This window comes from Poecile atricapillus, chromosome 1 (assembly GCF_030490865.1).
Source record: "Poecile atricapillus isolate bPoeAtr1 chromosome 1, bPoeAtr1.hap1, whole genome shotgun sequence".
NCBI lineage: Eukaryota > Metazoa > Chordata > Aves > Passeriformes > Paridae > Poecile > Poecile atricapillus.
This window is the reverse complement of record NC_081249.1, coordinates 178,298,667-178,324,646: the sequence shown is the minus strand read 5'-3', so window position 1 is coordinate 178,324,646 and position 25,980 is coordinate 178,298,667. Positions and strand designations below refer to the sequence as shown.

At 43.5% G+C, this 25,980-nt stretch overlaps 1 protein-coding gene across 1 annotated transcript; it reads right to left on the bottom strand.

The window, feature by feature from the left end:
- Window positions 1-9,904: 9,904 nt before the first annotated feature.
- Window positions 9,905-22,497, bottom strand: GMFB (glia maturation factor beta). The gene is made up of 7 exons (XM_058854434.1): window positions 22,405-22,497; window positions 19,806-19,902; window positions 19,364-19,413; window positions 18,375-18,424; window positions 17,277-17,359; window positions 15,962-16,035; window positions 9,905-13,706 (listed from the first exon to the last, which is right to left on the bottom strand). The coding sequence occupies exons 1-7, from the start codon at window positions 22,405-22,407 to the stop codon at window positions 13,635-13,637; spliced, it is 429 nt and encodes a 142-aa protein (XP_058710417.1). The 5' UTR covers window positions 22,408-22,497; the 3' UTR covers window positions 9,905-13,634.
- Between the last annotated feature and the right edge of the window lie 3,483 nt (window positions 22,498-25,980).

Sequence of the window (25,980 nt, the reverse complement as noted above, 5' to 3'; positions counted from 1 at the left end):
ATTGTGGCTTTTTTTCTTTGGAAAGGCTGCACTTTGGAGTCTTAGCTAATTTGAACATATACTAGGCAAATTCTTGTTGTGAATGAGTGTTTTTAGTAACATTTGCAGTTATTATGGGTTATTCTCAAAGCTAGATGACATGGAATTGTGATGTATTTGTTAAATTTTTATAATTTTATAGTGAATCCATGTTACTGTTGACTTAAATGTTTTTAAGTTAAGCTGTATAACTTAGCTATTTTTTAAAGTTAGGTTTTGTTATTTCCTTTTGTTATAAATAATTATTGTTAAGTTTAAATTTTTGTTTAATTTGAATTGTTTTATGTTTTATTGAAGACACTTGTTTAAATTGCAAAGTATAGTTATTTTTCTAGAAATATGAAGACAGCTACAACTGAAGCAACTGTGATAAACCACTGATGAACATCTGCTTGTGGACAGAAATGAATGCAGACTGTGACACCCTAGACTTCATTGAGAGTTCTATTCAGTTGTTGCAATTTTTGCAGTTTCGTTTGCTATAACTTTTTTATTTTTTAGTGTTTCCAGAATTTTAAAAAGATGTACCATTGCTGAAAATCAGCTGCCATAAAAGAAGCTTCAAATTAAACCAACTGCTGAATGATTTAATTAGTCTGGTACCTAAGGTTTTTAATTATTTGCTTTGTACAAATGCATTTTGACAGTTTACTGTGCTGTAAGCATCTCATTGTTGTTGCTATTGAGAATCTTGTTTTAAGAATTATCTTTCCAGTTTAAAGTTTGAGGCCCTGGCCAAGTCTTAACTTTACCTGGACAGAATGTTTATCAACAGATCCAGATGTTCTTGTACCAAATCAGTATTTGAGTTGCTTTTTAACTCAACAATTTGACCCTATTAGTACGACAGCTGGATCAATTTTAAAGTGGGCTTGGAAAATCATTTCCGGAGATGATGATCCAATCCTTCACTGATGATTTTTGGTTTTGTTTGTTTATTAACTATGGGATGCTGGTGCAGTGTTTTAATAATTAACAGTATTTTTATATTAATTGATTTTTAACTGTTATAGGTTCTTACTAATTGTATATAAGGTTTTGTGTTAATGTTGAACAGAAATACATCTCATTTTTATTTTTTAGAAAACGGGGGAAATTGATACCCTAAAAGCAATTTGATTAGTGTATTTCATTAACTTCAAGGAAAGAAGTGCCTGTGTTTTGTTGGCAGGTTCAGAAAAGTCACCTGTCCATCTGACCAGATTGTCTGCCTCTGAACACATGAGATGCAGTGAATGGAGAGATCATCACACAGCCTTGGTACTCCAGACTTGGATCAGAAGTGGACCTGTCAGGATACAGTTGTGTCTGAACAATACACAGACAGTTGCCAACAGAAATTTTATGTTGTTATTATGATGTGGTGTTTCTATTAATTTTTCAGTTGTCCTTTGTTTTAAGATTTAGAAGGGTTTGAGGAACAACTTGAACATCGAAGCCCTCAGTCACCGATCAGCTGCCAGCTGACATCACGGGAGCAGTGAACATTCCAGGACTGAATCGTGTTAGAGAAATTCTGTAGAAGATTTGGGAAGTGTAGAGACTCCATCTAACTATATATAAAGTAAATTGTAATTGTGTGTTTATCCTTTTAGCAAATTGTTTTCACGCTTAGACTACATATATACCAGAACACGTATGTTAAAAGTAGTTAGATAATAGTTTAAGATAAAGTGTTTAGCCTGTGTAATAATTGTTATGTTAGTATAAAATATAAGTATTTTCCTTTAAGAGGTAGTGTAAGCATCTTTAAAGGTTCATTCACGTTAAAGTTTTAGTTGTAAGTCTGTAAGCATGGTGTCATTTACATGGTAAACTATTTATAGTAATTGTGCTATTTATAGTCATAACACCTGAAGCAGTGAGCCCCAATTTTGTGGTACAAGCTGAGAACCCATGATCTAATAGTCTAGCCCTTGTACTTATACCCAAGCTTTAACTCCTCTGTTGACTTTTGTGTGTATTAGCTGTTATGATCCCCAGAGTCCTATACCACCTGGATGAAGAGTTGAGCCTGCAAGTGGAGAGACTCACCCGACTTCAGAAAAGAGAACTGGTAACAGGTGTAACCATAGCGATGCTGCTTAACCTGAGAGCAACAGGTGCTGCCACAGGTGTCTCTGCCATCGTGACCCAACAACAGAGACTGCTTTAGCTACAGATGACTGTAGATGAAGATCTACAGAGAATTGAGAAATTCATATCCTTTCTAGAAAAATCAGTCTCCTCACTCTCTGAAGTTGTTTTGCAGAACAAGTGAGGTCTCAAACTTGTGTTCATGCAGCAGAGGCCTCTGCATCGCCCTGAAAGAAGAATGCTGTTTCTACGCTGACCACACCGGAATAGTGAGAGACACCATGGCAGAACTACAAGACAGGCTGTCTCAACGAAAAGCAGAGAGAGAAGCCCAGCAAAGCTGGTTCCAATCCTGGTTCGATCAGTCTTCATGGCTAACCACCCTGGTGTCTACCCTAATTAGACCAGTTGTAATGATTTTACTTGTGTTAATCTTTGGACTCAAATTTATATTATCCATTTTCAATACTTTTATATTTTAGCAAATTAATTATTCATAGAGAGGGGGGAATATGTTGTAGTCTAGGGCATTGCGCTGCGGAAGAATTCGGGATTGTAACGGGAAGCTGTTAGACCCCCTCTCTGTTAGGATAGCAAAACCTGCAATTAGCCAATAGCACTTAGGTGTGACGTATGCAGACGGGAGTAACACAATGACCCTAGGTTATAAATTGTCAAATTCCCCTGCAATAAACGCCATATTCGCCATCCATCACATTGATGCAGTGGGATATGGACCGCGCGGCTGAGGATAGCCGCCCGTGCTGGTTCCAACCAGGGTATCAGCCTTGCTGGACACCCACACAGCCACATACTTGCATTTGCAATTAATCCTGGTTCTGCCTCAAGGAATGCAGTGTTTTATTCCCTCAGGTGCTGGCATACCATTCAACTGCAATTATCTTGTCAGGAAAAGCGGAAGGCATCTGTAATCTTGCAACAAAGATTTCTGCACTGAAGGATTTCTTGTATCATAGATTTCTTTTTTTAAGATAACACAAAAGGAAACTAAAAGCAAATTCTGTAGAAAAGGGTCTAATCAATTTTCATTTCACATCCATTTGGTATTTCAAATCAAACAATGACTGAGTATTTTCTCAGATTAAACTTTGTAAACAATGTCAGGAAGCTACAGAGGAGCTCTGTAGATGGCCCACAGCTCTTAATGCACTTTCCCGTTAGTCTGGACACACTGAGTTTAATCCTGATTGGAATCCCCAGGGAAAATGTCAGTGTCTGTTCACTTCATCTTAAATCCCTCTCAAGTACTTGTCCTTATCGGAAAACAGCCGTATAATCAGTCATAATTCAGTGTGTTACAGGCTGTTCATGAGGAAGATTTTGGCAGAGAACTGTGAGGAAAGATTATGGAGCAATTTCTCTGAATTATGCAGAGGTTAACCACATCCTTCAACATTAAAAATTGGCATTTCAGTTACAGATATCAAGGAGAAATCTAATACTATTGAACTTGGTAATAAAAATCCCATTGACTTTAATAGACTTGACTTACTGTGTTTTCAGGGGAGGGAAATCTGAATATTACTCATTTCAATTTAAGGGGCCCATATAAAGGAGGGGAAGGGACTTTTTATACAGGCATGGAGTGACAGGACAAGGAGGAATGGCTTCAAATTGATAGGAGGGCAGGGTTAGATGGGATATTGGGAAGGAATTCTTCCCTGTGAGGGTGGGGAGGCCATGGCAAAGGGGAGCTGTGGCTGTGAGTTCCAGCCCCATCCCTGGACTGTTCCAGGCCAGCTTGGACAGGGCTTGGAGCAACCTGGAATAGCAGAAGGTGTCTCTGCCCGTGGCAGGGTGTGGAATGAGGTGAGCTTTAGGTCCCTTCCCACCCAAACCATTCTGTGAGTCTGTGAATTTAGCAGAGACTCTCAGAGTATCTCTAACATTAGAGTCCAGCCAAGGTCACCTTCCTGCACACCTGTAAATACACATCAGGAGCAGCCAGAGCACAGAACTCCTCACCCTTTATCCACTAACAGACATCGGTTCAGTCTTTGATCAGCAGGATAAACAGATCCCTGCACTTGAAAGTGCCCCAGTTCCCCTTCCACACTGGCAAATACCCTTTCCCATTGCACTAATTAACTCACCTCCAGAATCCCTGCTTAGGCTCTCCCATTTAGTAGTGATCACATAAACAAATTAACATTATAAATTGCACTGCACATGAAATCCAGTCTTGAGAGAAACAATCACATTTAAAACCCAATTTCAGAACACGGGCACTGCCAGGCATCTCACCACAACTCATTACAGAATCCACCCGTGGCCTCAATCCCTCCAATATTCAAAGTCAGATGGCAACAGTTTTCATTTAATAGGCTAAATACTGAATACTGAACCTGTCCTCATAATAACAGGGTTTGTTTTTCTCATGCTGGGTAGAGCTCCTGTTTATGGCTTTCCACACAATTCTAAGCATGATAATAGTGTGTGGACAGGAAAACAGACCACAGGTTGTATTTAAAAAAAAAATAAATTATAATGCATTTCAGGATTTGGGTGCTTATCAACAAAGAGGGGGGTTTTCCAAAACATTCTGCATTAGCCTAGCTGTAGCAGTGGTGACTACAAAAATGTCACCCCTAGTCCTTAGCTCTTAGAATCCCAGAATGGCTTGGGCTGGAAGGAAACTTAAAATTGTCCAGTTCCACCCCCTGACATGGGCAGGGACACCTTCCACTAGACCACATTCTCCAAGCCCCATCCAGCCTGGCCTGGAACACTTCCAGGGATTAACATCCTTATTGTTTCTGCCCAAAAGGAGGCAAGATACACACAACTTCAGCTTTGTATCAAAAACAAAAAAAATCTTTGGAGGGCTCTGACTTTGGTCTTCCTGTTCTCTCACAGATATCCCATGTGGCCCTGAGTATGGCACCTTCAGGCCCAATGTGTATTTACACACTTAAATCACACTAAATAGGATTTCAAAAGCCTTCATCTAAATTCCTTCACAAACCTTGCTTTTGATCTCTCCAGCTACATCCGTATTATCAAATCAGCTCAAAGCTGTACCAGTGCTAGAAATCCACCTCACTGGTTGTTCTTGATATTTAAAGTCCAACTTCACTGTGGCTGAGTCTGCACCACTTCTCCCACCGGTAACCTCAGGCACAGGGAGCTGGGTGGAGTGGCTGACTCACACTGCACATCCACAGCCTGTGTGGATGAGGGCACAGAGCCAGCACCTCCAAGGTTTTACCACAGGAATGAGGCAGAAGCACTAAAGATGCAGAAGTTCTCTGCAGATGAGAACATCTCTGTGGATGCTCACCTCCCAGACAGGGAATGGGGGTTTGTATTAAACTGTACTTACAGACCCTGGAATGAGGCCATGCAAGGAAAGAATGGCTGTTGAGTGGATGCTTCTATTTTTCTATTCTTCCCGTAATACAGCTATACAATTTGTTTTGTACTCCTGAACCAAACAATTGCACATTCACAGTTGGAGGTAGGGTATAAATATTGTCTCTGGCTGATCCCTTGATCCCACTGTCCTTGCTGAATTAATCACACTCGCAGATCAATCCAGGATTTGTTGCTAGCAGAGCAGATGGCCAGGCAGACTGCAGTTGTGAGCAAGGCAGGCACCTTCTCCTTCCAATTATCCAGCAGCGTTTTCCAACAGTGGATATTTAAAATTTGACATTATTTTGAAGAAATGCTAGATCTCTCTTGTTCCTTCTTCGGCTCCAAAGGGACAATGACCCCTGAGTTTTGCTCTGCTTCCATCCTCTAAGGCTCAGTGAAAGTACAGGATGGCTGGTGCTCCTTCCCTTTTCAGCTGAATGTTTTCTGCCCCATTTTCTTCTGCTGTCTTCCCATTTTCCACGGAAATGAGGTGACAACACCAGCTGCTGTTTGGCACAGGGATTTCAGCATTATATTAATTGCTGAGCCAAGGGCTCCAGGAAAGGGAAGAGAAGCTGCATTCATGGGATTCATGGCATGGAACAGCAGGAATGAGGGTGACAGTGTGTGCCTTTCAAACAGCCTGGATAGGACTTCCCTGTCACAGGAGTAAATTTGCCGTGAAAGACAGACATTCTGTTTTCCCAGTGTTTACATCTGTTCTGCATTCAGAGTCCCTCTGGATGATAATTGCTCCTGTCGCCCCTCTGTCCCCTGCTGAGGAGCTGTGAGAGCTGTCAGGGGAGTTTCAGCCCAGCTCCATGACGTTCTGTAGGAGACACCTCACGTTGCTCCAGAGGTGAACAGGGTTAACCCAGAGCGTGTTTGCAGTCCCTGAAGGAATTAAACACGACAGGACAGTCCAGAGGAGATGATCCCCCCATGGTGAGACACAATGGGCCACTCTGATTAACCACATCTATGCAAATGCATCAAAATCATCCCCTTCACTTCATGGCTAGAGAATAGACAGGGAGGTTAGACAGAGCATGGTGAGGCTGAACGGGATGCTGCACATAGACACAGCATCAGAGAGCCTGGTGTCCACACAGCATCACAGCACCTTAACAGCACCCAAAGGAACAGCAGACATGGAAAAAAGCCTACAAGATCTGGGAAGGGAACGGTGCCCAAGTTTAAACTGATGTGAAGTTAGAATCAAGGAATCCCAGAATGGTTTGGGTTGGAAGGGACCTTAAAGATCATGTGGTTCCATTCCCCCTGCCATGGGCAGGGACACCTTCCACTAGACCAGGTTGCTCCAAGCCCCATCCAACCTGACCTTCTCTGGATAATCTGTACCAGGGCCTTCCCACCCTCACAAAATTTCTTTCAGATATTCTGAAATATCTGAAATATCTGAAATCTAAACCTACTCTTTCAGTTTGAAGCCATTCCCCCTCGTCCTGGCACTCCAGGCTATTGTAAATATTCTCTTTTCATCCTTCTTGTAGGCTCCCTTCAGGTGCTGGAAGCCTTCTCTTCTCCAGGCTGAATAATCCCAATTCTCTGTCTTTCCTCACAGCAGAGGTGCCCTATCCCTCTGATCAACTTGGTGGCCTCCTGTGGACTCACTCCAACAAGTCAATGACATGCCAGCAGTATCCTAACCACCACCAGAGAATTCACTGTTTGGTATTTTACCCTTTGCTGCTTCACACAAAATGAAAATAGAAGACTTGAGGTATACAATTGCTCTGCCTCATGCTCAACCTTTCAATATAGAAACCTGCCAGATATAAATAATTGGAAAAATTAAAAGCTAAAGCCGGGAGTCTTTGTACTTCAGAACTGTATTTATTAAAACAATGCTGGAATTGATATTTCCAATGCCTTTAAAACAGCACAAACCAAGCCAGTGCACTCCCTTACTCTGCAGCCCAGAGAGAGGACACCAATTCCCCAAGATGTTGATTCCAGATATGGATTTTGAGAATTACAACTCCTTTTCCTGCCTGTACTGTAGGAACACCTACATACATACACCTGCCTATTTGGCAGTTCAAGGCAGCTCTTCAAGAACACCAGGGCTGCCTCTCAGAACCCAGAAAAATTCTCTGTTCCCCAGCAGTTATGATTGAAACTTTGTGCCTAGACCTGCCTCAAGGCCAGCTCAGCACACAGGACCATTTCCCTGGGCTCAGTTTCCTTCTGGAGGAGCTGGGTACAAATGACTCATCTCCACAGCTCTCTTTTTGCTGCAGAGAGAAGCAGTTACCTGCCCCAAGGGACACCCCTGCAGAGAATGTAACCAAACTGGAGTTACACATGTAGAAGATGTAGAAGCCAAATCCAACATCTCCAGCATTTATAAACCCTTATGTGCAGGCTTTCCCACAGGAAAATTTTAACAGCTTAAATTTTTAGACTTTGGACTACATCACCAGCTGTGCAGCTGATACAACTGTGCCAACTAATGAGTGCAGGAGATGACCCACCTGCCACATCTTCAGTTTTGTTCCAAGGGGTGAGACCCAGCTTAAATCCTCACCCCTGCCATACAGGAGTGCAGCTGAACAAATTCCAGCCACTCTTACACCCACGGAGCACCTCATGTCCTTCCCACAGCCCCACCAGCCCTCCCTCTCAAGGCTGCTCAATGTCCATTCTGCCTCTCAATGGCACCGTATCAGAATCTCACCTGCCTGTGCTTGGCTTCCCACCTTCACCTGCACCTAAACAGGAAATTGCAGGAACTTCACCTGTCAGGAGCTTGGGGGAGCCAGCTTGTATTCCAGTCAATCCCACAACCCATGGAACAGTAGGCACAGGCATACTCACACTGTCACACACAGACAGTGACTGCCCCAGCTTCCATCCCTGCAAGTGCCCAAGGACACTTGGAAGTGTCCAGGTCTGACACAGCTTGGAGCAACCTGGGATAGTGGAAGGTGTCCCTGCCCATGGCAGTAGTGGAACTGGAGAGTATTTAAGGTCCCTTCCAACCCAAACCATCCTGATTCCTCTTTCAGCTTCTCCAGAACAAACTACAGCTCTCTGTATTACCTGCAGACACCCTGCCAAGCCATGGGATCTCCTTAGCAAACTCCCAGCGCTGGGCAAGCCGTCTCTTCACACACCTAGAAGGGAAAGCACCAGCTGTGAGATGCTCAGGCTGCAGGTACACTGCAGGCTTTTCCTGCTGTGCAGACATTTCCCATTTTGATTCCTGCTCCCTCTCTTGCTTTGACTTTAATCACCACTCAATTGACCTTTTCATCATAACTATTAGAAGCCAATGACCTTTCCTGAATGGAAGCATCTCCATTTCATATCTCTGGATCTCTTGGCAATTCTCTTTATTCTGCTGTTGCTTTTACCGCCTGTGATGTGGCAGTACCAATAAACTATTGCCCATTTCCTCGTGAAGCACTCTCAATAACCAGCAGAGAATGCCACAGGACCCCACAGGTAACCTTCTCCTCACATGGGAGAGCTGTTTATTCCTTTTTTTTCTCCTTTTCTGGGAAACCATTCTTCTCCCACAGCAGCTTTTTCTTCCCTGAGCTTTTGGCAACGGATTTTGTCTTTCAGTGACTGAGATGCCATTCAGGAGCCAGATGTGCTGAAGCAGCTGTGCATTTTCTCCTTCACAGAGTTCTCTCACCTGGGAGCAAAGGGGTTTATTTCTGTCATGTCTAATCTGTGGCCTATTAATGCTGTTCTTTGGTGTTGACAGAAACAATCTATGTCAGGTACTGAAGCTGAATTCCTTGGATTATACTTGGCAGTTTTTTAAACAATAGAGGAACCAAAGTCTCCGAAGATCGTGACAGGATGAAACAGCAAGAACACAGAAAAGGAGGGCTTAGATCAAATTAATGCAGTGGTCTCTTGGGCAGGAAAGAGATGAGCCAACAGCTGTGGGAAGGTAAAAATACCAAGTTCCTCTGTTGCCTTCCAGCACTGGGGGTCTCTTTGACAGCACTGACACTGTTCAGGGGGCACCTGCACTTTGTATTGTATTCCACAGCTCCAGGCTCTGCCAAGAGCCTTGTGGGAGAGGTGGAACAGGGAAGTTTATGTGACATTCCAGGCTGACACCGAGCCCCACACTGCCTTGCACCTCATCTGGAGGCAGTGGGAGGTCTGTGACACAAAGGTGCAAAGCAGGAGAGCACAGCAGTTCCCTGCACTATTCCAACAGCTCCTTTCCTCCCCAACACAGCAGATGGAAACTGGAATTATTTTAGGTACAACAGCAAAGGAGGGAGCAGTTGAGACTGAAGACACGCTCAAAGTCCAATGCAAACTCCAGGAAGCTGACAAAAGGAGGAAGGTCATACCAAGCATTACCAGATTTTCCTTGTGAGACAGGGACCACTTTACAATTAAAACAGGGCAACACAACCTCTTAATGAAACATTTTATTTAAACCAATACAAGCACCATGCTTAGCAAAAAAAGATTTGGTTTAAAGTAAACATGCAATGTGAAGTAGCAGAGACTAAACAGCGTATGGAAGTTGTACTGGTTACTGGTATTTTCATGGAACTCCCAAATTCTCACATCTGACCGTGAACCTCTCACACCTTTTAAGACAACAAGTCTGAACCACAGAACAAACACGAGTTTCACTGAGCCCCTTCTCATGTCCCACCACGGCTCCATTTCACAGTCACTACATGTATGTATAAAAAAATGTTCATGATGTTTATTTTTGGAATGCACTGAAGTAAGGAATTGAATTCTCTTGCTTCTGCCTGTTTGAGTTAGACCCCTGTCATCAGTTTAACATCATTTCTGAACCAGCTGTTTTACAGTTAAAGATACAAAAATGGAATCCTGGTACAAATGCAAAGATGCTCCTTTGGAGAAGTGAAAAAGGTGTCAACACCTGCTTTATTGCCTCCTTTAATAGATCAGAACAGTATTCATGATACTAGAAATACATTTAAACCATCAAATACCAGCATTTACGTTTTTTTTTTTTGTTAAAAATATTCAAAACACTACAAGTCTATTTTATGGGCTGACATGCAAACTCATGCTTTAATTCAGCTTACCATCAATGAATAGGACTACAGGAGCTTGTATCCCAGCCATCTAGTCAATGTTTAAAGCAAACCTGATTAATTGTGGCAGAAGTCTCCCTTGGAGAGACCTTTAACTCCAGACCAAGGATTTTATGGCCAACTTACTAACTCCTGAAAAATAGGAGCTACCAATGGAAAATGCTGACTCTCAGACCTTTAGCTACAAAGGCTCCCCTAGGTTAATCTACATTGTCCTTTAGATGTCTCTTCAGAGGTCTGAAAATTCAAGTGAAATGTGTGATTACAGATGGGCAACTCACCAGCAAAGCCCAGCTGGAACATACTGGCCTGAACATGGACTCATCTGCCTCCCACTGAGCCTACGGGGGCAGCAGCACGGAACACACAGTTCTACAGATAAGGTGGGGAGAGGATGTTACAAAACAAGCATTATTTATGCAGGGAAGACCTGGACATAATGATGTCTTTGTTTAATCAAGTGGCAGCACTACCTGCATCTCAAGAGCCCAGGACAATTAGCAGCAGCCAGTTGTGTCAAAACACTGCATTAAGACCAAGGAGAGCACAAACAAGGCTGGAACAGCAAACACCCTCTGCACACTCGTCCTCCCAGAACCTGCAGCTGCTTCCGCAGCTCAGCCAGGGGAGGGAGGAACAGCTGCCAGGCAGGGCTGGCTGAAGAGTAATACTGGTGGGCTGAGCAGCATCAACAGCACCTTTCAGGAGAAACTGGGCTTTAACACTCTCATGAGGATCTGTTTGCTCCCTGCAAGGCAGAAAGTGCTTAAGTGAGGCACAAGAACATGTGAAGTGGAAGAACTCGGCTGAAGATTCAGCTGTAAGGAGCAATATTATTTTGGCAGAAGGGGGAGCAATCCAGAGATGAAAGGTCAGGTTTGATCATTTCATGCAGCAGCTCCTCTCTTCCCTCCTGATACAGGCCTCCTGTACAGTTATTTTTGTGCAGACCTGTGCAGGCAGCAGTTGGCTGCTGGCAGCCCACCAGTGTACAAAGTACAACAGACACAATTAATCCAGTTTTTCCCCACTGCAAATCAAGCTGAACATTCCAAGCAGCAGCTTCCCTCTCACCCACACTGTACTTTGACATGCCTCACCTTTATTACAATCCCAAAAAAATATCAAAAGAGATTTTCGCTGTTTCCAGGCTGATGCTTGGAATGACACTATCTTTTAAGCCAAAGTCTTATTTATACAATGTTTGTCACAAAAGACATTGTTTTTATTGATCTGCAGTACAGAATGATCAAGCAACAGTTTCATAATCAACATCTTTTCATCCAGGGAAATGAAATTGTTTTTCCAGTTCAGTACGTTAACACAAATTTAATTACAAGCACTTCTTTCCCGCACCAAAAGATCGATTTAATTGGATCATTCCAACATGCATTTGGAAAAGCTCCTCTCAAGTCAGATTTATATACAAATAAATGAGCAATAACATCAAACTAGGAAGAGATTTACCAACACTGAAGACCTTTGCAAATTAATTCCTTGTGATCTTGCAGGAATTAGTGTTTTAACACTAACACAGCCTATGTTGACAAATGAAAAATAACCCCACTTGCAGCAAAGGTTTCACAGCATGAAATACTGGCCTCCAAATTTAACACTGCGTTCCTTCCCAGTGAGCAGATTGGTTGGGGCAGCTGTATTTTAAGGTGTGTTATCAACAGGAAGCTGCTCTTACGCAGACACTCGTTCAGTAACACAACAAACACTCACGAGCAAGATGGGGAGAGACTGTCCCATGAGTGCTCCTCCTGCCACAGCACGGGCTGAACGTGTCCCACATCAGACAACTACTCTATTCAATATAAAACAGACCTGTAAAAAGACTGGTCATTTATAAAAGTTAAATACTATTTTCACATTAGATCTGCTGTTTCAAAGAGATGAACCATTAAGTAGAATAAAATCAAATGATCGCTTATGCAAAAGCTTCATCTGGAATGTAATTTTGACCAAAAAGCTGTTAAGAAAGTTAGAGGTTGTAATTAAAGTACTCAAAAGCTACGTGTGGCCAACTTTTATAACAAAAGAGATATAAATTGTTCATCATCATGAAAAGCTTTAACCTCCTGACTCCTACAAATGGAGCAGATGATTGGAATTTCAAAGAAAATGAGGTTGGCTTTTTGTTTTAACAGATGTCAACTGCAGCACGAGGCACTAGAAACAAATATTACTTGGATTCTTTACCAAAGATTTTACCAAATTTGTAAGAAGTGGCAGTGTAAAATTCTCAAGTCCTTTTAAAGCTAACAAATGAAAGGCACACAGTATCACCAGGTGTTCAGCTAACAGGAAATGAGCAGAGGTAAACTTCTCAGCAGTGTCAGAATAGAGATGCAAGAAGAAATCTGGTACAAGAGGAACCAGAGTTGTAGTTCAGCCCTTAGTTATCAGCTAGTTCCTGTGAGACTGTATTAGCATGAGAACTGGACAGTCAAAGCTTTGCCCTGAAATTTAGAAAGATTGACTCAGACAACTGAGGAATTACTGGAATGACAAAAATTAGTTCCAAGAATTTGAGACGGTTCACATGGACACGATGGAAAGATAAATGGATGGATTTGCTGTACAAGGATTTTGACTTTTTAATACCAAACAAATGCTTTAGGGAGTAGTTCTCAAAATTGAGAAGACACTAAGTCAAAAAATCTGGTAAGTGACAGTATATAAATTCTGCATATAAATGGCTAATGTGTGTCATAAGGATGCGTTTGTAGCTCAGAAAAAGTTAGCGTCAGCTTCCAAATGATGTTTGTACATGGTTATAAATCCAGAACTGAACTATTTTAGTTACAGAAATATTAGTCACAGGAGTGCAAAAGGAGTCCCTGCAGAGGAGTATTCCCTTTTAGCAGGTACAAATAAGGAAACACCTGCAAAGATTTGTTACTTCAAGGAGACAGACCTGCTATTCTTTGCACAAACTCTGCACAAGAGAGATACTGCAGGAGACAGCTGTGAATACAGTGCATTGCTTGGATGTAAGTATTCATGTCTGGTTCCAGTATCACCAGGATGGTACATAAATACTTAGAACAGAGGTTTCCCTTAGTGGAAGAAGCCCAGTTTCTCACGCAGCCATTCTTCAGTTAGGTCCTCTGTATTTCTGATTTCGAATACCTAAACAAAATGGCATTGCATCAATTCCTGAGGGATGGGACTGCAAAGGGCCAAGCACACAATTCAAGCAGCACCTTTCCACACACATTGTCTGAGCTGCAATAAACCACTTACTAACCTACAATTTTCAGGTGCTTTCTTGAAAGCATCAGATCAGAGGAAAATACACAAGACTAAGTGGCAAAAAACATCACTAACATGAACAAGAATCTCGTAATTGCTGTTTCTAGGCTTCACTCTTGTCCCTTAAGAATGTGAGAAAAGCACATGTACTGCATTTTAAAATAACCCTGAAGTGGCCCCATCTCCCATGCATTATCTCAGCAAGATGGTATTTTGAAGAATACAAATTAATTTAATATCTGGGTTGATTTAAGCCCAGAATTCAGCAATTTTGCTCAGTAAAACACAGAGTTATTTTTTCTTTGAACTGAAATAAATTCATAATATGCAGCAGCATATTGTTTTACCTGTAAAATATCTCAAAATAGAAAACTTGGGAAAAAATCCCAACAAAATCCTAAAAGCATAGAATGGCTTGGGTTGCAAGGGACCTTAAAGACCATCTAGTTCCAATCCCCTGCCATGGGCAGGGACACCTTCCACTATCCCAGGTTGCTCCAAGCCCCATCCAACCTGGCCTTGAATATTTTCAGGGATGGGGCAGCCACAGCATGTCTGGGCAAAACCCCAGAAATAACCTGAAAACAACTAACCCAGTTGTGACATCTTTAATAAACCTTTAATGCAGCCTTGAAAACAAGGTCCAAAACACTAATATACTCTTTACATTCCATGTGGGCAAGTAACTGGTTAGGGTTTGAGGTTTTTTTTTAATTGTCTGAAGAGAAACTGCATTAATTTTGCATTGATTACTGGGCATCCATTAGATGCCCAAAGACAAAAGCCAAGTAATTTTACAAATTCACAGGCCTTCAAAATGGAAAAACTCCAAAAATCAGTGTTACAAGAATGGAACAGCTTATCAGGAGCCAAGCTAATATGCAAGTCACTGGAAACTGATGAGAGAACTCAGCTGAGTCATGAGCAAAAAGCACACCAGGAGGAAGTCACAGCATGAGTTAAAATGAAACACAGCTCAGTAAGTGGCAAGAATAAAGCACATTTGAAGAGCAAGCAGGCAACCCCAACTGGAGACAGCCTGTGTTCTCAGGCTTCAGAAGGAAGATGAATGATCACGAACCCAGTCCTGGACTTGCATTCAAAAGCCATTCAGGCTGAATTTCACCCATTTCAGAAGTGATGGGAACTCCAACTGAGCTACCTCCCAGGCTTTCACCTTCATCTCACCAACCCTTTCTTCTTGCTTACTGAAAACTGTCTTCCTCCTTTCTATCACAGTTATCAGCCCTCTAAAATGCAGTTTCAACAGATTTAAAATAAGATTTCTCGGGGCTGTGCTGATTGTTTCCACCATCTTCTGCTGCCTTCCTATTAAATCCTGCCAATCTGAGGTGTCTTTCCTTACACGGTACAGCTGGAAGAGGCAGAAGTTGGACAGAGCTTGGAGCAACCTGGTCTAGTGAGAGGTGTTTGAACAAATGTTAAGGTCCCTTCCAACCCAAGCCACTCTATGATTCATAGTTCTCATACTGACCCAACAGACATTTTTACTGGGATGCCAAGGACTCAGCAGGATAAGGAAGACCTAAAGGGAACAGTGCTGAGGGAAGTGTTGAAATCATTTCACATGGCTTGAAAAACCTGAAGCAGCTACTGACTCTATATAGCTTTACTGCTTGAAGCAAAAAAGAGTCTAGGTGCCAACTAGGCAAAGATTTCAAAGACCTCCAAAATGAAAAACAGGTGAAATTTCTTTTCTAAAATACACACAGAGGCAGGCCTAGTGAATGCAGTAATTTCTTCTGGTGTCAGTACTGGAAGAACCCAACACAGGAAGAAATTGTTCATCACTTGGCACATGTTACTTACTCTGCAGGCTGTTCTGCAAGCATCCAGCCCCAGGAACCAGCTAAACTGATCTGTTCCACACCATACTGAGGCTTCAACCTATTCTTTCCCTCAGTAAATTCCTCCCCCACAGCAGAGATGTCCATCCTACTGAGGGATATTTTTGTTTTAGAGAACACTGTTCCGGTGTTTTAGGGTACAGAAATCTCCACACATACTCCTCCCTCAGTCTTCCTAAACTGGACTCTGTTCACTGTAATCGAAGACACAAAACAACAACCTGCAGTGAAGGGATACAGAGTTATTTCAAAAGCCAGTTATACCTTAGTGAGTTCAGCTGTCTGTACAAGCTTATTCTTGCTTCCAGCATACATCATCTGCTGCTCAGGCTTACATCCTGTAGTTATGCAGGGGAAAAAAAAAAAGAGCTTGTTTAGTTATTTTGACTGCAACACTTCAAAAATAAGATTGGGCTTTTTTTTTTTAACAATTCAAACTGAAAGCTAAAGACATTCACAAGAAGACTCTCAGGTAACTACTACAGAAGAATATGCTCAGTAGTTGCTAAACTCTTTTATATACCTTGTTATTCTAGCTCTACAAAATGAAGGGTAGAACAATGCAATCAGTTTATCTTCTTCCAGGGGATAACAAGGATAATCCAGTAATACCAGCAAGATACACTCCTACAATACAGAACACAGATGGAAGCCCAGGAGCAATTCAGCTCTGTAAGCCCAAACCAAGACCCAGGTTATTTGGCTTCTATTAAAATTACACAGCGCACTGTCCAGGTAAGTTGATGTTGAGGCTTGCTGTGACACAAGCAGAGGATGCTCTATACTGCTCTCTACAAACTTGGGATGATCCAGGATTAGAGTCTGTTTCTCCTGGAACAGTCTGTTCCCCCAGCACTTTCACATGCCCAGATCTGGGTTAGGGAGCCCTCTTTTCCTCCTTTTCACCTACAGCTGTGAAAAGCCCTTTAGACTGTCCCCTCATAGCATCCTCTACTGCTGCCCATTACATCCAGGCCCCCTGAGAACTCTGCTCTCAAATCCCATCCTAGCCCTCTTAGAGTCCTGTTCCCTTTATGGGTAGAATGAAAGGAATAGGATTCTAAGATCCTCAGAAAGAAATGAGTTCCCTTATCCTTCTGAGATGAATTTCTTCCCTCCCAGTCACTAATGTCTGAATAGCAAGAGACAGGGGAGCAGAATCACTCAGGAACAGAGGTAGTGTCTTCCAGCCCTCTCTCCACTCACTTCCTGAGCCTTACAGGGTCATGTTTTAAGGATTCCTCGAGATCTGAGGAGTAAACAGGTTAAATTAGTTTCAACCTCCATGAGCAGATGCTCCAGGCCCTGTCCTTCAGAGGGTTGCTGAGCACACTGAGAACAGGCACATTTAGGCAGACACACCTTTTGGCCAGCTAAGCAGGAAACCAACACTCCAGTTCCGCCTTCAGAAGTGGAAAAGAGAGACTCTCTTCTATCATACATCTGAAGTGCCCTAAATGTGAACCTCAAAGGCAGGAAAACCTCCTTGAGAGGTTAAACACTCAGTTTTATCTTCCCTAGAAAAGAATATTCCCAAATTTACAACACACACTAGCCACCAATCACAATGTTCACTCACCAACTGGACTGGAGAAGATAAAGCACAATGGATAGGAAACTCTTCCATCTTCATGCTGGTACTTGTAACTATACACAATAAATGTTTTTTCTGAGGTTAAAGAAACTAAGAAATCGATTATTTTAGTAGGATATAACCCTCAGTTATCAGAGCACAATGCACAGAGCACAAGTCAGTGTTGCATTTTAGATGGTATTTTAATTTGGCAATAATAACCTCACTATTCTATTTTCACTTCCACATCTGACTTTCAGAACTGGCCCTGCCTCAATGTGAGGGCTGTCTCTGTAGTAATTTTTCATATCAGAGCTAAAAATCACCCTATTATCACAAATATTCCTCTTCCAACTTTGTAAAAAGACTTCCCACACCCACCAGTGTGGTTTTAGCTTAATGAAAGCCAAATTCTTTCTTTGCTGATCAAGAACTTCGTTGTTTCAGGTGTTTTTCTGATTTTGAACCAGAGTTTTAGCCAGGACTTCTGTTTTACAGCCTCCCACTGCACTGTGGGCATGAAAGGAAAGATTTGGAAGGGCACAGGGAATGGTGCCAGCCAGTTCTTGAGGCTAATAGGGCAGGTATTTTCCTAACATGTAATTTAAGTACCCCTTTTATTTCATTAGAGTAATTTACTTGACCCTCTTTTGTTCCTTTTTTTTCAGAACAAGGATTCCTCCTTGGATCACATGTCCAATCCCAGAATCAGTAACTGCAGCAAAACAACAACAGCCACATCCTGAGAAAGTACCAAAACAGATCCAGAGTTACACAGGCAGATTCCTATATTTAGAAGTAGCCACCAACTGCTAGATTTTACTCATTTCTTTACATTACCAGCAGCTTGGCTTTGCTTTACTTCCCCAAACATTATATAGTCTAAAAGGAAACAAAATGTCAGGAAAGGCTTAAATGAGTCATTGTTTCACAAGTAGTACAACAGTTCAGTACAGCCTGAGAACTGATCCCTGGGTTGTTTCACAAATGAAGGATCAGCAAGATCACACTAAAGCAATTACTGGCCTAAAAAGGTGAAGTCCAACATTTTGAACAGCTTCCAGGAGTGAGTAAGTCCAAATGGCAGCAGCATAGGAAGGATATCGAGGTTGTCTCTCAGGCAGCTCATCCTTTAGCTCATCAGGAGAAATACCCTGGTGACATTAAACACAAGCAATATTTGAGCAAGTATTTTGCACTGGAAGGTTAAAGCAGAGTAATGGGCAGTGAAACACCTGTAAGGCAGATGTTGGTCTACAGGTGAACTGATAAGGGCATCCCAAACTACTACAGCAGTTTTGGAAGACTTGTGTGCCAATAGACTCCTATGACTAAACATAGAATTAATGTTAGCCTGAATAATCTTCCCTATTTTAGGCATAATGAGTTTAGTAAACATTTTTGGCTCTAGCTGGCTATGCTGGCAGCTACCTTGCTTTGCCAACCCTACTGCTAAAGAGAAATAAGGAAGCACACACCATAAAGTCAGTTAAAATCAGCTACATAAATCAAAAGTTTGAAAAATTCAGTCTTTCCTCCTTCAGCAAACAAAAAAGAGTCCCCATTACATTTGAGTGTTACATTAACATCTACATTCTAGGGAACAAGAGCTATGGTTAATGCTCAAATCCCTGGGAAGGATTTAATTTTGCCCTATGGACCATTAAGAAACACCACACACTGGGCTGACCTTATTATGCCACCCATCAAATTTAGAGTCTGCAGGGGATTAGCAATCCTGCTTCTAATTGATGGCAGACCAGCTCAGAGGCAAATGTGCAGATCTATGTGGAAACACAGCAGAAATCTCTTCAAAAAGCCAGCAGGTGCCAAAGACGCTTTTTACATCATTAGAACAGCTTTAAAATAACTTTTTTTTTTTTGGTGCAATTAATTAGTCAACTCAATTGCTTCTGCATAGTTTCATTATTAATGGTGCTGTGCTTTACATGCAGAGTGACCATGCATTTAAATAAGCTCATGACCCAAATTAGATTAAGAGTTTGATAACTATTTGAAACTAAGGCAGTACCTTAGAGACAACAATACATTGCAGGCTGAAGATACTCTTATTTACAATTCATTTAACAAACCTCATGCTCCTCATCCAGCACCACCAACTGCTTATCCTTGTCGATTTTCACTATAAATCAAAATAAAACACAGATCAATGCTTTTTTAAATCGATTTATATGATGGATGCATGAAGCTTTTTAGCACTCAACAATTATAGTCCTAGTGATTCTGTTTTCTTCTTCAGTGTATCTCATGACTTCCCAAAATCATTTTACAAACAGTGGTAGACTCTGAGCCATAATTAAATATAAATACTCTGCTAAGAGCAGATGGAGACTTGTATCCTACGAACAGCACTGTTTTATTGTTAAAATTACAGGCAGAATTGGAAGTGCTGCAGCTCAGTGAACAAATACCCTCCTGGCTCATGTTTACTTGATCCAGCAGCAACGTTACACAGGGAAGAAAAGAGGAGGGAGGACTTTCTGAAAATTTTTGTAAGGCGCATTTGGAACTTACTTATAATGGCAGCATTGTTGGTCTCTTTGCGAAATCGGAATTTTCTCAGTTTCTCCACCAGGTCTTCGGCAACATCACAAACCACCAGAGATTCACTCTGCAAAAAGGAAACAGCAGAGGGGAGGGAGAGATAAATCTTTCTAGAAAGTGAAACAGACAAAAAAAAAATCCCTGTGTCACACATATCTGTGCATAAACCCTACCAAAGAGGGCATGCATGCAGCTTGTCAAAAGCTCCAGAGCATCATATAAACCAAAAAAAATGTGGGTGAAAGCAAATTGGTTTTGTTTTTATTTAAAAAAACATTAACAGAGTATTTATCTGTTTTTACTTCCTTCTTCAAATCCACGCAGTTAACTAGGAGTATTTAATTAACTACTCCTGAAGTGGGATTATTCTCAGAGCTATTACAAGTAAACTTTACACTTCAGAAGTAGATTTTACACTTCTACACTTAAAAAGTGAATTTTACACTTCAATTTCCAAGCCCTGAAAGTCCCTTAGAGTGGCAGCAAATGGGATCAAGCAACTTAAGCATTTAACATAATAAGAGCTGCCATGCGTATTTAAGAACATTGTCCTTGTTTATGTTTACCCACAAAAATATCAATTGGATTTCTGAGATTCACACAATCATTTTAACCCAAAAACATGCACCCATTTCACCCTGTGCACACCAAGCTCACAGCAGAGATGCTCAGATAAAATATTAGTCATCACACTGAAGATGAGGAAGGAAATTATTGTTTCACAAGCAGCCATGCAGGTTGTCTTCCCTTACACATGCAATTTCTGAACTGCACCAAGCCAACCACTGCCATTTCCTGAGCAACATTTTATACACACAACCTCCACCACCAATGGGTTCAGGCCAGCCTGATAAAGAAGTAACTTAAAATCTGCAGCTTCTACTCTACTTGTGAACTCCCAAGGCATCAATAACTTTGTACCAAAGTAACTGCATTTCAAGGTTTCCTTAAAAAAAATTCTTCGGATAAAAAAACTGTGCAAGATTACCAATCAAAAACTCTAATAAAGAGCTCTTGCATTGAGACAAATAACTGCTTTTAAACTAGAATGTTGCTATTTAAGATCTCAATTCTGTCTCCTCTTGTTCAACATTCTGACATTTCCCCCAAAAAGCAGATGGGTGGCTCTACTTCCCCACGTTTGTTGTTGCTCCTGAAAAGATTTCCACCTTGACCAAATTCTGGCTCAAAGTCTCATCCCTCTGCTTCCTCTGGACAGCTAGAGAGGAAATCAGGCGCTGCTGTGACAGCACCGCTCAGGCACTGCCTGTACAGCCTCCCTGATTTTGCTTGTTTCCCCTAAAAGTCAAAGACTGCCCTTGGCTCCCTCTGATCAGCGAGTGTGTCCCTGTGACCCAAACAGATTGAACGTAATGATCTCAGAGGTCTTTTCCAACCATACTCATTCTGGATTCTGTGAAATATCCTTTGTACCCACTCTCACTCATTCAGGAAAAAAACCCTAAAAAATATTTAAACACAACAGAATTCAGAGCTGCACTTGATAGCTGAAGTTGTATTTCATATAAAATGTCACCAATACCCACTCTCACTAACCCAGGAGGTCTCAATTAAAAATCCCAACAGGATTCAGGGCTGCATTTCAAAACTGAGGTTGTATTTTATATGAAATGCTCTTTTGTAAAAGCAAGCTTTTCTCCCAATCCTCTGGGCTCACCAGCTTCTCCCAGCAGCCAAGCCATGATCTTGCTCACACCTGTGCAGCCACAAAAACACAAATTCCTGGGGTAATCTGAAGGAAAACACTTGGCAACATCAGGTTCAGACTGTTTATCGGGGCTAAGCCGGCTCACCAACGCTTGGCTTAACAAAAACTCAAGTAAGCCAAGGCAGGATTGCTGCACAGACACGGACACACCTGCCAACAGCACCGAGGGGGATGCTGCTGCTCCTGGACCCTCCTGTGCAGATCCCCTCGGGACACCCACTCCCCTCACCATCAGACTGACAAGTAAACGTGGATTTCCCACAGCGCCTCAAGCACGACTCTCACTAGAGAGGCACACAGCAAAACAGCCCAAGATTTGATCAGATTTGCTTTGCAACTGCTCCTGCCATAGGAGGGTTCATCTCCCCAAACCTTCACCAAAAGCAGCACGCATGACTCTTCCTTTTCTACAAGCATTTCTTTACCCATTAGCCAATATTAATGCAAAGTACCCTACAGCATTGATCCACCAGTCCTTGTTTCTCTTGGTCTGTTCCGACCAGCAATCACAGCTCAAGTCCAAATCCACCACTCGGGCGAATTACTTCAATGAGCAACAATCAGACGTTCTTCAGTGAATTAGCTCGAAACATCACAAGCGAAGCAACAACCAGGTACGATCAAGCAATCAGTCGTTTCACAGACACATAATCAGTTCCTCAGAGGTCAGATCACGCGTTTTCCTGCTGACTATTCTATCATTTCCCTATCGAATCCCTCTGAATCAGCTAACGATGCATTATATCAGCGGGGTGAGTCCCCTCACGGCCAGACCCCCCCCCTCCCCTCACGATCTCCCCGGGTCCCCCCATGAGGGAGCGGCGCGCGCTCCCCCCTCACCATCTTGGCGCGCGCACCAACCACCGCCGCCGCTCGCGCGCCGCCGCCGCCGCCGCCTCCTCCTCACTGGGTTGCGCCCCACCCACCGCGCCTGCGTGGCACAAGCCCCGCCCCCTCCCTCGCCCTGCGACCAACCAACAGCGCTCCCCCGGGGTGGGCGGGGCGGCGTCACGCGCCTACGGCCAGCGGGGAGGTTCAAGGCCGCCGGGCGCGGGAGGGCGGGAAAACGCAGGATCACGTGATCCCACTGCACCACGCCCCTTTTCGTTGCCGCGCAGCCGCGGCCCCGCCCCCTCGTCGTTGCCATGGCAACTCGCGGGTTCGGCCTGAGGCGCCATTTCGCTCTGAGGGGATCTGGGGGTAGCGGGTCTGGTTGGAGTGGGTTCGGCTTCACGGCCCTTAATGTGGCTTCGGAAGAGCAAGGACTGAACGCTTAACCCTGGAATTGAAGCATGAGGCGAACCAGAAGTTGTGTTGCTCACGGTGCTTGTTGCGTGCACAGGTGGAGTGTAATTCTGTAAGTCATGCAGTGTCTCCAGCACATAAGTCACAAATAGGCACACGGTTTGACCATAATAGGGTCTTAGTGTGAGGCTCTCCTGATGCTGAAGTGAATATTTGGATGCCACTCACAATTTTAGATACTGTTAGAGCAGAGAAAAATGCACTTTCAGGGATTTCATAACATTTAAGAATATAATTGCTTTTCTCAGAATGAAAGTACAGATGCAGCTTTCACATCTCGGACACAACTTCTAGTGAATTCTACTAATGATTTAAACACCAAATGTATAAGATAAAACTGCAGTTTTTTACCAAGGGTTTCAGCAAAGTTTTTTACAAGGGTTTCTCACATAGAAATGTGAGACTGCTGAGCAGCTATTGAAGCCTCACACAAAATCACAGAATATCCTGAGGTAGAAGGGACCCACAGGGATCTTTGAGCCCAACTCCTGGCCCTGCACAGAAAAACCCCATAAATCCCACTCTGTGACTGAAAGCATTGATCAAATGCTCATCTGTCAGCCTTGGGGTCATGACTGTTCCCTCAGTAGCCTGTTCAGTGCCTGACCATCCTCTGGGGGACGAACCTTTTCCTGATATCCCACCTAATCATGCAATCACAGTGTGGTTTGGGTTGGAATGCACCCCAAAGTGCTGTGGGTTGGAACACCTCTCCCTAGACCAGGATGCTCCAAATCCCACCTAACATGGGCTTGAACATTTGCAGGGGAAGGGGCAACCACAGCTTTTCAGGGCAGCCTGTGCCAGGTCCTCACAGCCCTCACAGCCAACAATTCCTTGCCAATAGCCCATCCAAGCCCCATTCCAGGGCAAGGAGGAAGCAAAAATCAGCTGTGTGCTGCCAGGGAGGTGGCTTTGCGTCACCTCACTGCCACTGCAGCTGCGACTGGCAGCTGCCAGGGACAAGCTGAGGCACTGAGCTCTCCAGCCTCTGGCACGGTGGCAAAGCTGAATCCTGCCCTGAGTGCCATCACTGTGGCTCTAAGAGGTCTCTGCAAGCACACAACAGCAACAGCCCTCCTTTACAGACTTGAAAGGGCACCTGGAGCCTGAGGACACTGCCAGGAGCCAGCGCCTCTGCAAAGGGCCCAGGAGTGACAAGGGCCAATTTCCTCCAGAGGCATAAAGGCTCTGCCCAGGGACAGGGCTCTGGGAGCAGGGACAGCAGGTCTGGGGGCACAGGGGACGGAAATCACAGCCAGGCTGCCCTGGGACAGGCCTGACAGGCAGACAGGACACGGGGCAGGCAGGAGTCCCTGCCCTCTCTGCACTCACCGGAACACAGGGACATAAGGCACAGGGGGAATGGGGACACAGTAGGCCACTCTCCTCTGGGTTTCACAGAGCTCTTGGAAGGGTTAGGATGCAGAAAAGGTAGTCTGGAATTGGAGAATGCAGGGGACATAGGCACAATAATCCTTCTCTTGTTTTATAAAGCCTTATCCAGTCCCCACTGGTGGTGGAGGGTAGTTTGTATGGATATTACATTTCAGTGCACGGTGCAAGACAGCCTGAGGCAGAGCGCCTGTGCTTGCAGGACCTGCTGTGGCCTGACTTGTAACAGTGGCACTTGTGGGCCCTGCTGCTGCTGCTGCTCTTGGGGATGCAGGGGAGCCACAGCAAAAGGAGCCATGAGGCACAGAGCAGTGACCACATTGAGATCTCCAGCAACAGCCTGGAGGAGGAGGAGGATGAGGAGATTGTTGTGATGCTCCTCCTGAACACCCCTGCCACAGTGGCTCAGGAGGGATTTCCTGCTGGATATCTCGGAGCACCTGCGCTGCTCCCTGGAGAAGACAGACCTTGACCACTTTGTTGTAGGCAGCAAAAGGCTTCCTGTGGAGATCAGCTTGTGGCCAGACTTGGGAGTGGTTGAACCACCAAGCCTTTTCCAGCACCTGGTGCATGATCCACACTGAAGCCATTCATGATTACACTGGTCTGCTACATGGGTCCAAACAACTCCTGTTCTGCAGCCCTTGAAAGAGATCCTGAGCCACAGGGCTGTCTGATGACAGCTGAGCTGCCTGATGATAGTGTGTATATATATATATATGAACTGTACTTAAATTACTTGTATCTATAGCTATCTTTAACCAGATTCATTATAAATATAAAGCTTTTATATGTATATATAAAATGTATATATGTAAAACTTTGTGTTATATATATATAATTTTTCAATATTAGGCAAAAATCTTATATAAAGATTGGATGAGGATGTGTGGCAGCAGCATGTGGAGGACCTGGAGCAGAGCAGCCTGGGGCTGATTGACCCTGGCTGGGGAGCTCAGCCTGTGGCTGCCTTGGGGCAGCCCCTTCTGGGCAGCCGCTGAAGTGCTGCTCCTGCGTTTGGAGCTGTGGCTCAGGCACAGAAGGGCAGCCAGGAGACAGAGAGCAGCGGTGAGAAGAGCTGAGGCAGAGACAAGAAGACACAGGATAGGAACTGAGCAGAGAAGGCTTCACTTAAAGAAAGAATTGAAAGCTATAAAGGAAATACGGAGAACAATGACAATAATGCAGAAGAAAATGGCCAGTTAAGTTTAAGTCGTCAAATACAACATTTCAGTTTCTGACACATGACAAGCACAACATGTCCTGAGACAATGGCTTGGCTGAGGCCAAGTTCTTCGGGCACGTGGCAGGGCAGGCCCAGCAGCACAGCTGGCACTGCAAATCAAGGAGCTCCTCACCCACATCCTGGTGGGCATAGGCTTTTCCACCTACACTTTAAAGATGGTTGTGATGCACCTCCTGATCACCCCTGCCATGGTGGCTCAGGAGGGATCCTGAGGCACAGAGCTGTCTGATGATAGTATGTATCAGTATATATGAACTGTATATAAATTAACTGCATCTGTATTTAACTGTATATATGTAGTTACATATATTGACACTGCATTTAGGGTATTTATGCTTCAATAACACCCTCCTGGTCCAAAATCTGTATCATGCCAGTTCTTTTTGCACCCAATATGCTGCAGGCTGCAGTGGCCAGGAGGAGAGCTCCAGCAGCAACTTGGAGGAGCAGGAGAAGGAGGAAGAGGAGAA

Bases quoted from the DNA above. Each gene is read 5' to 3' on its own strand.
- GMFB (XM_058854434.1), bottom strand. The intron at 18,425-19,363 runs GTTTGTTAAATG...TAATGTCACCAG, and splicing joins TGCTGGATGAGGAGCATGAG to GGTATTTCTCCTGATGAGCT. The intron at 13,707-15,961 runs GTATAACTGGCT...CATTTTGTTTAG, and splicing joins AGACAGCTGAACTCACTAAG to GTATTCGAAATCAGAAATAC.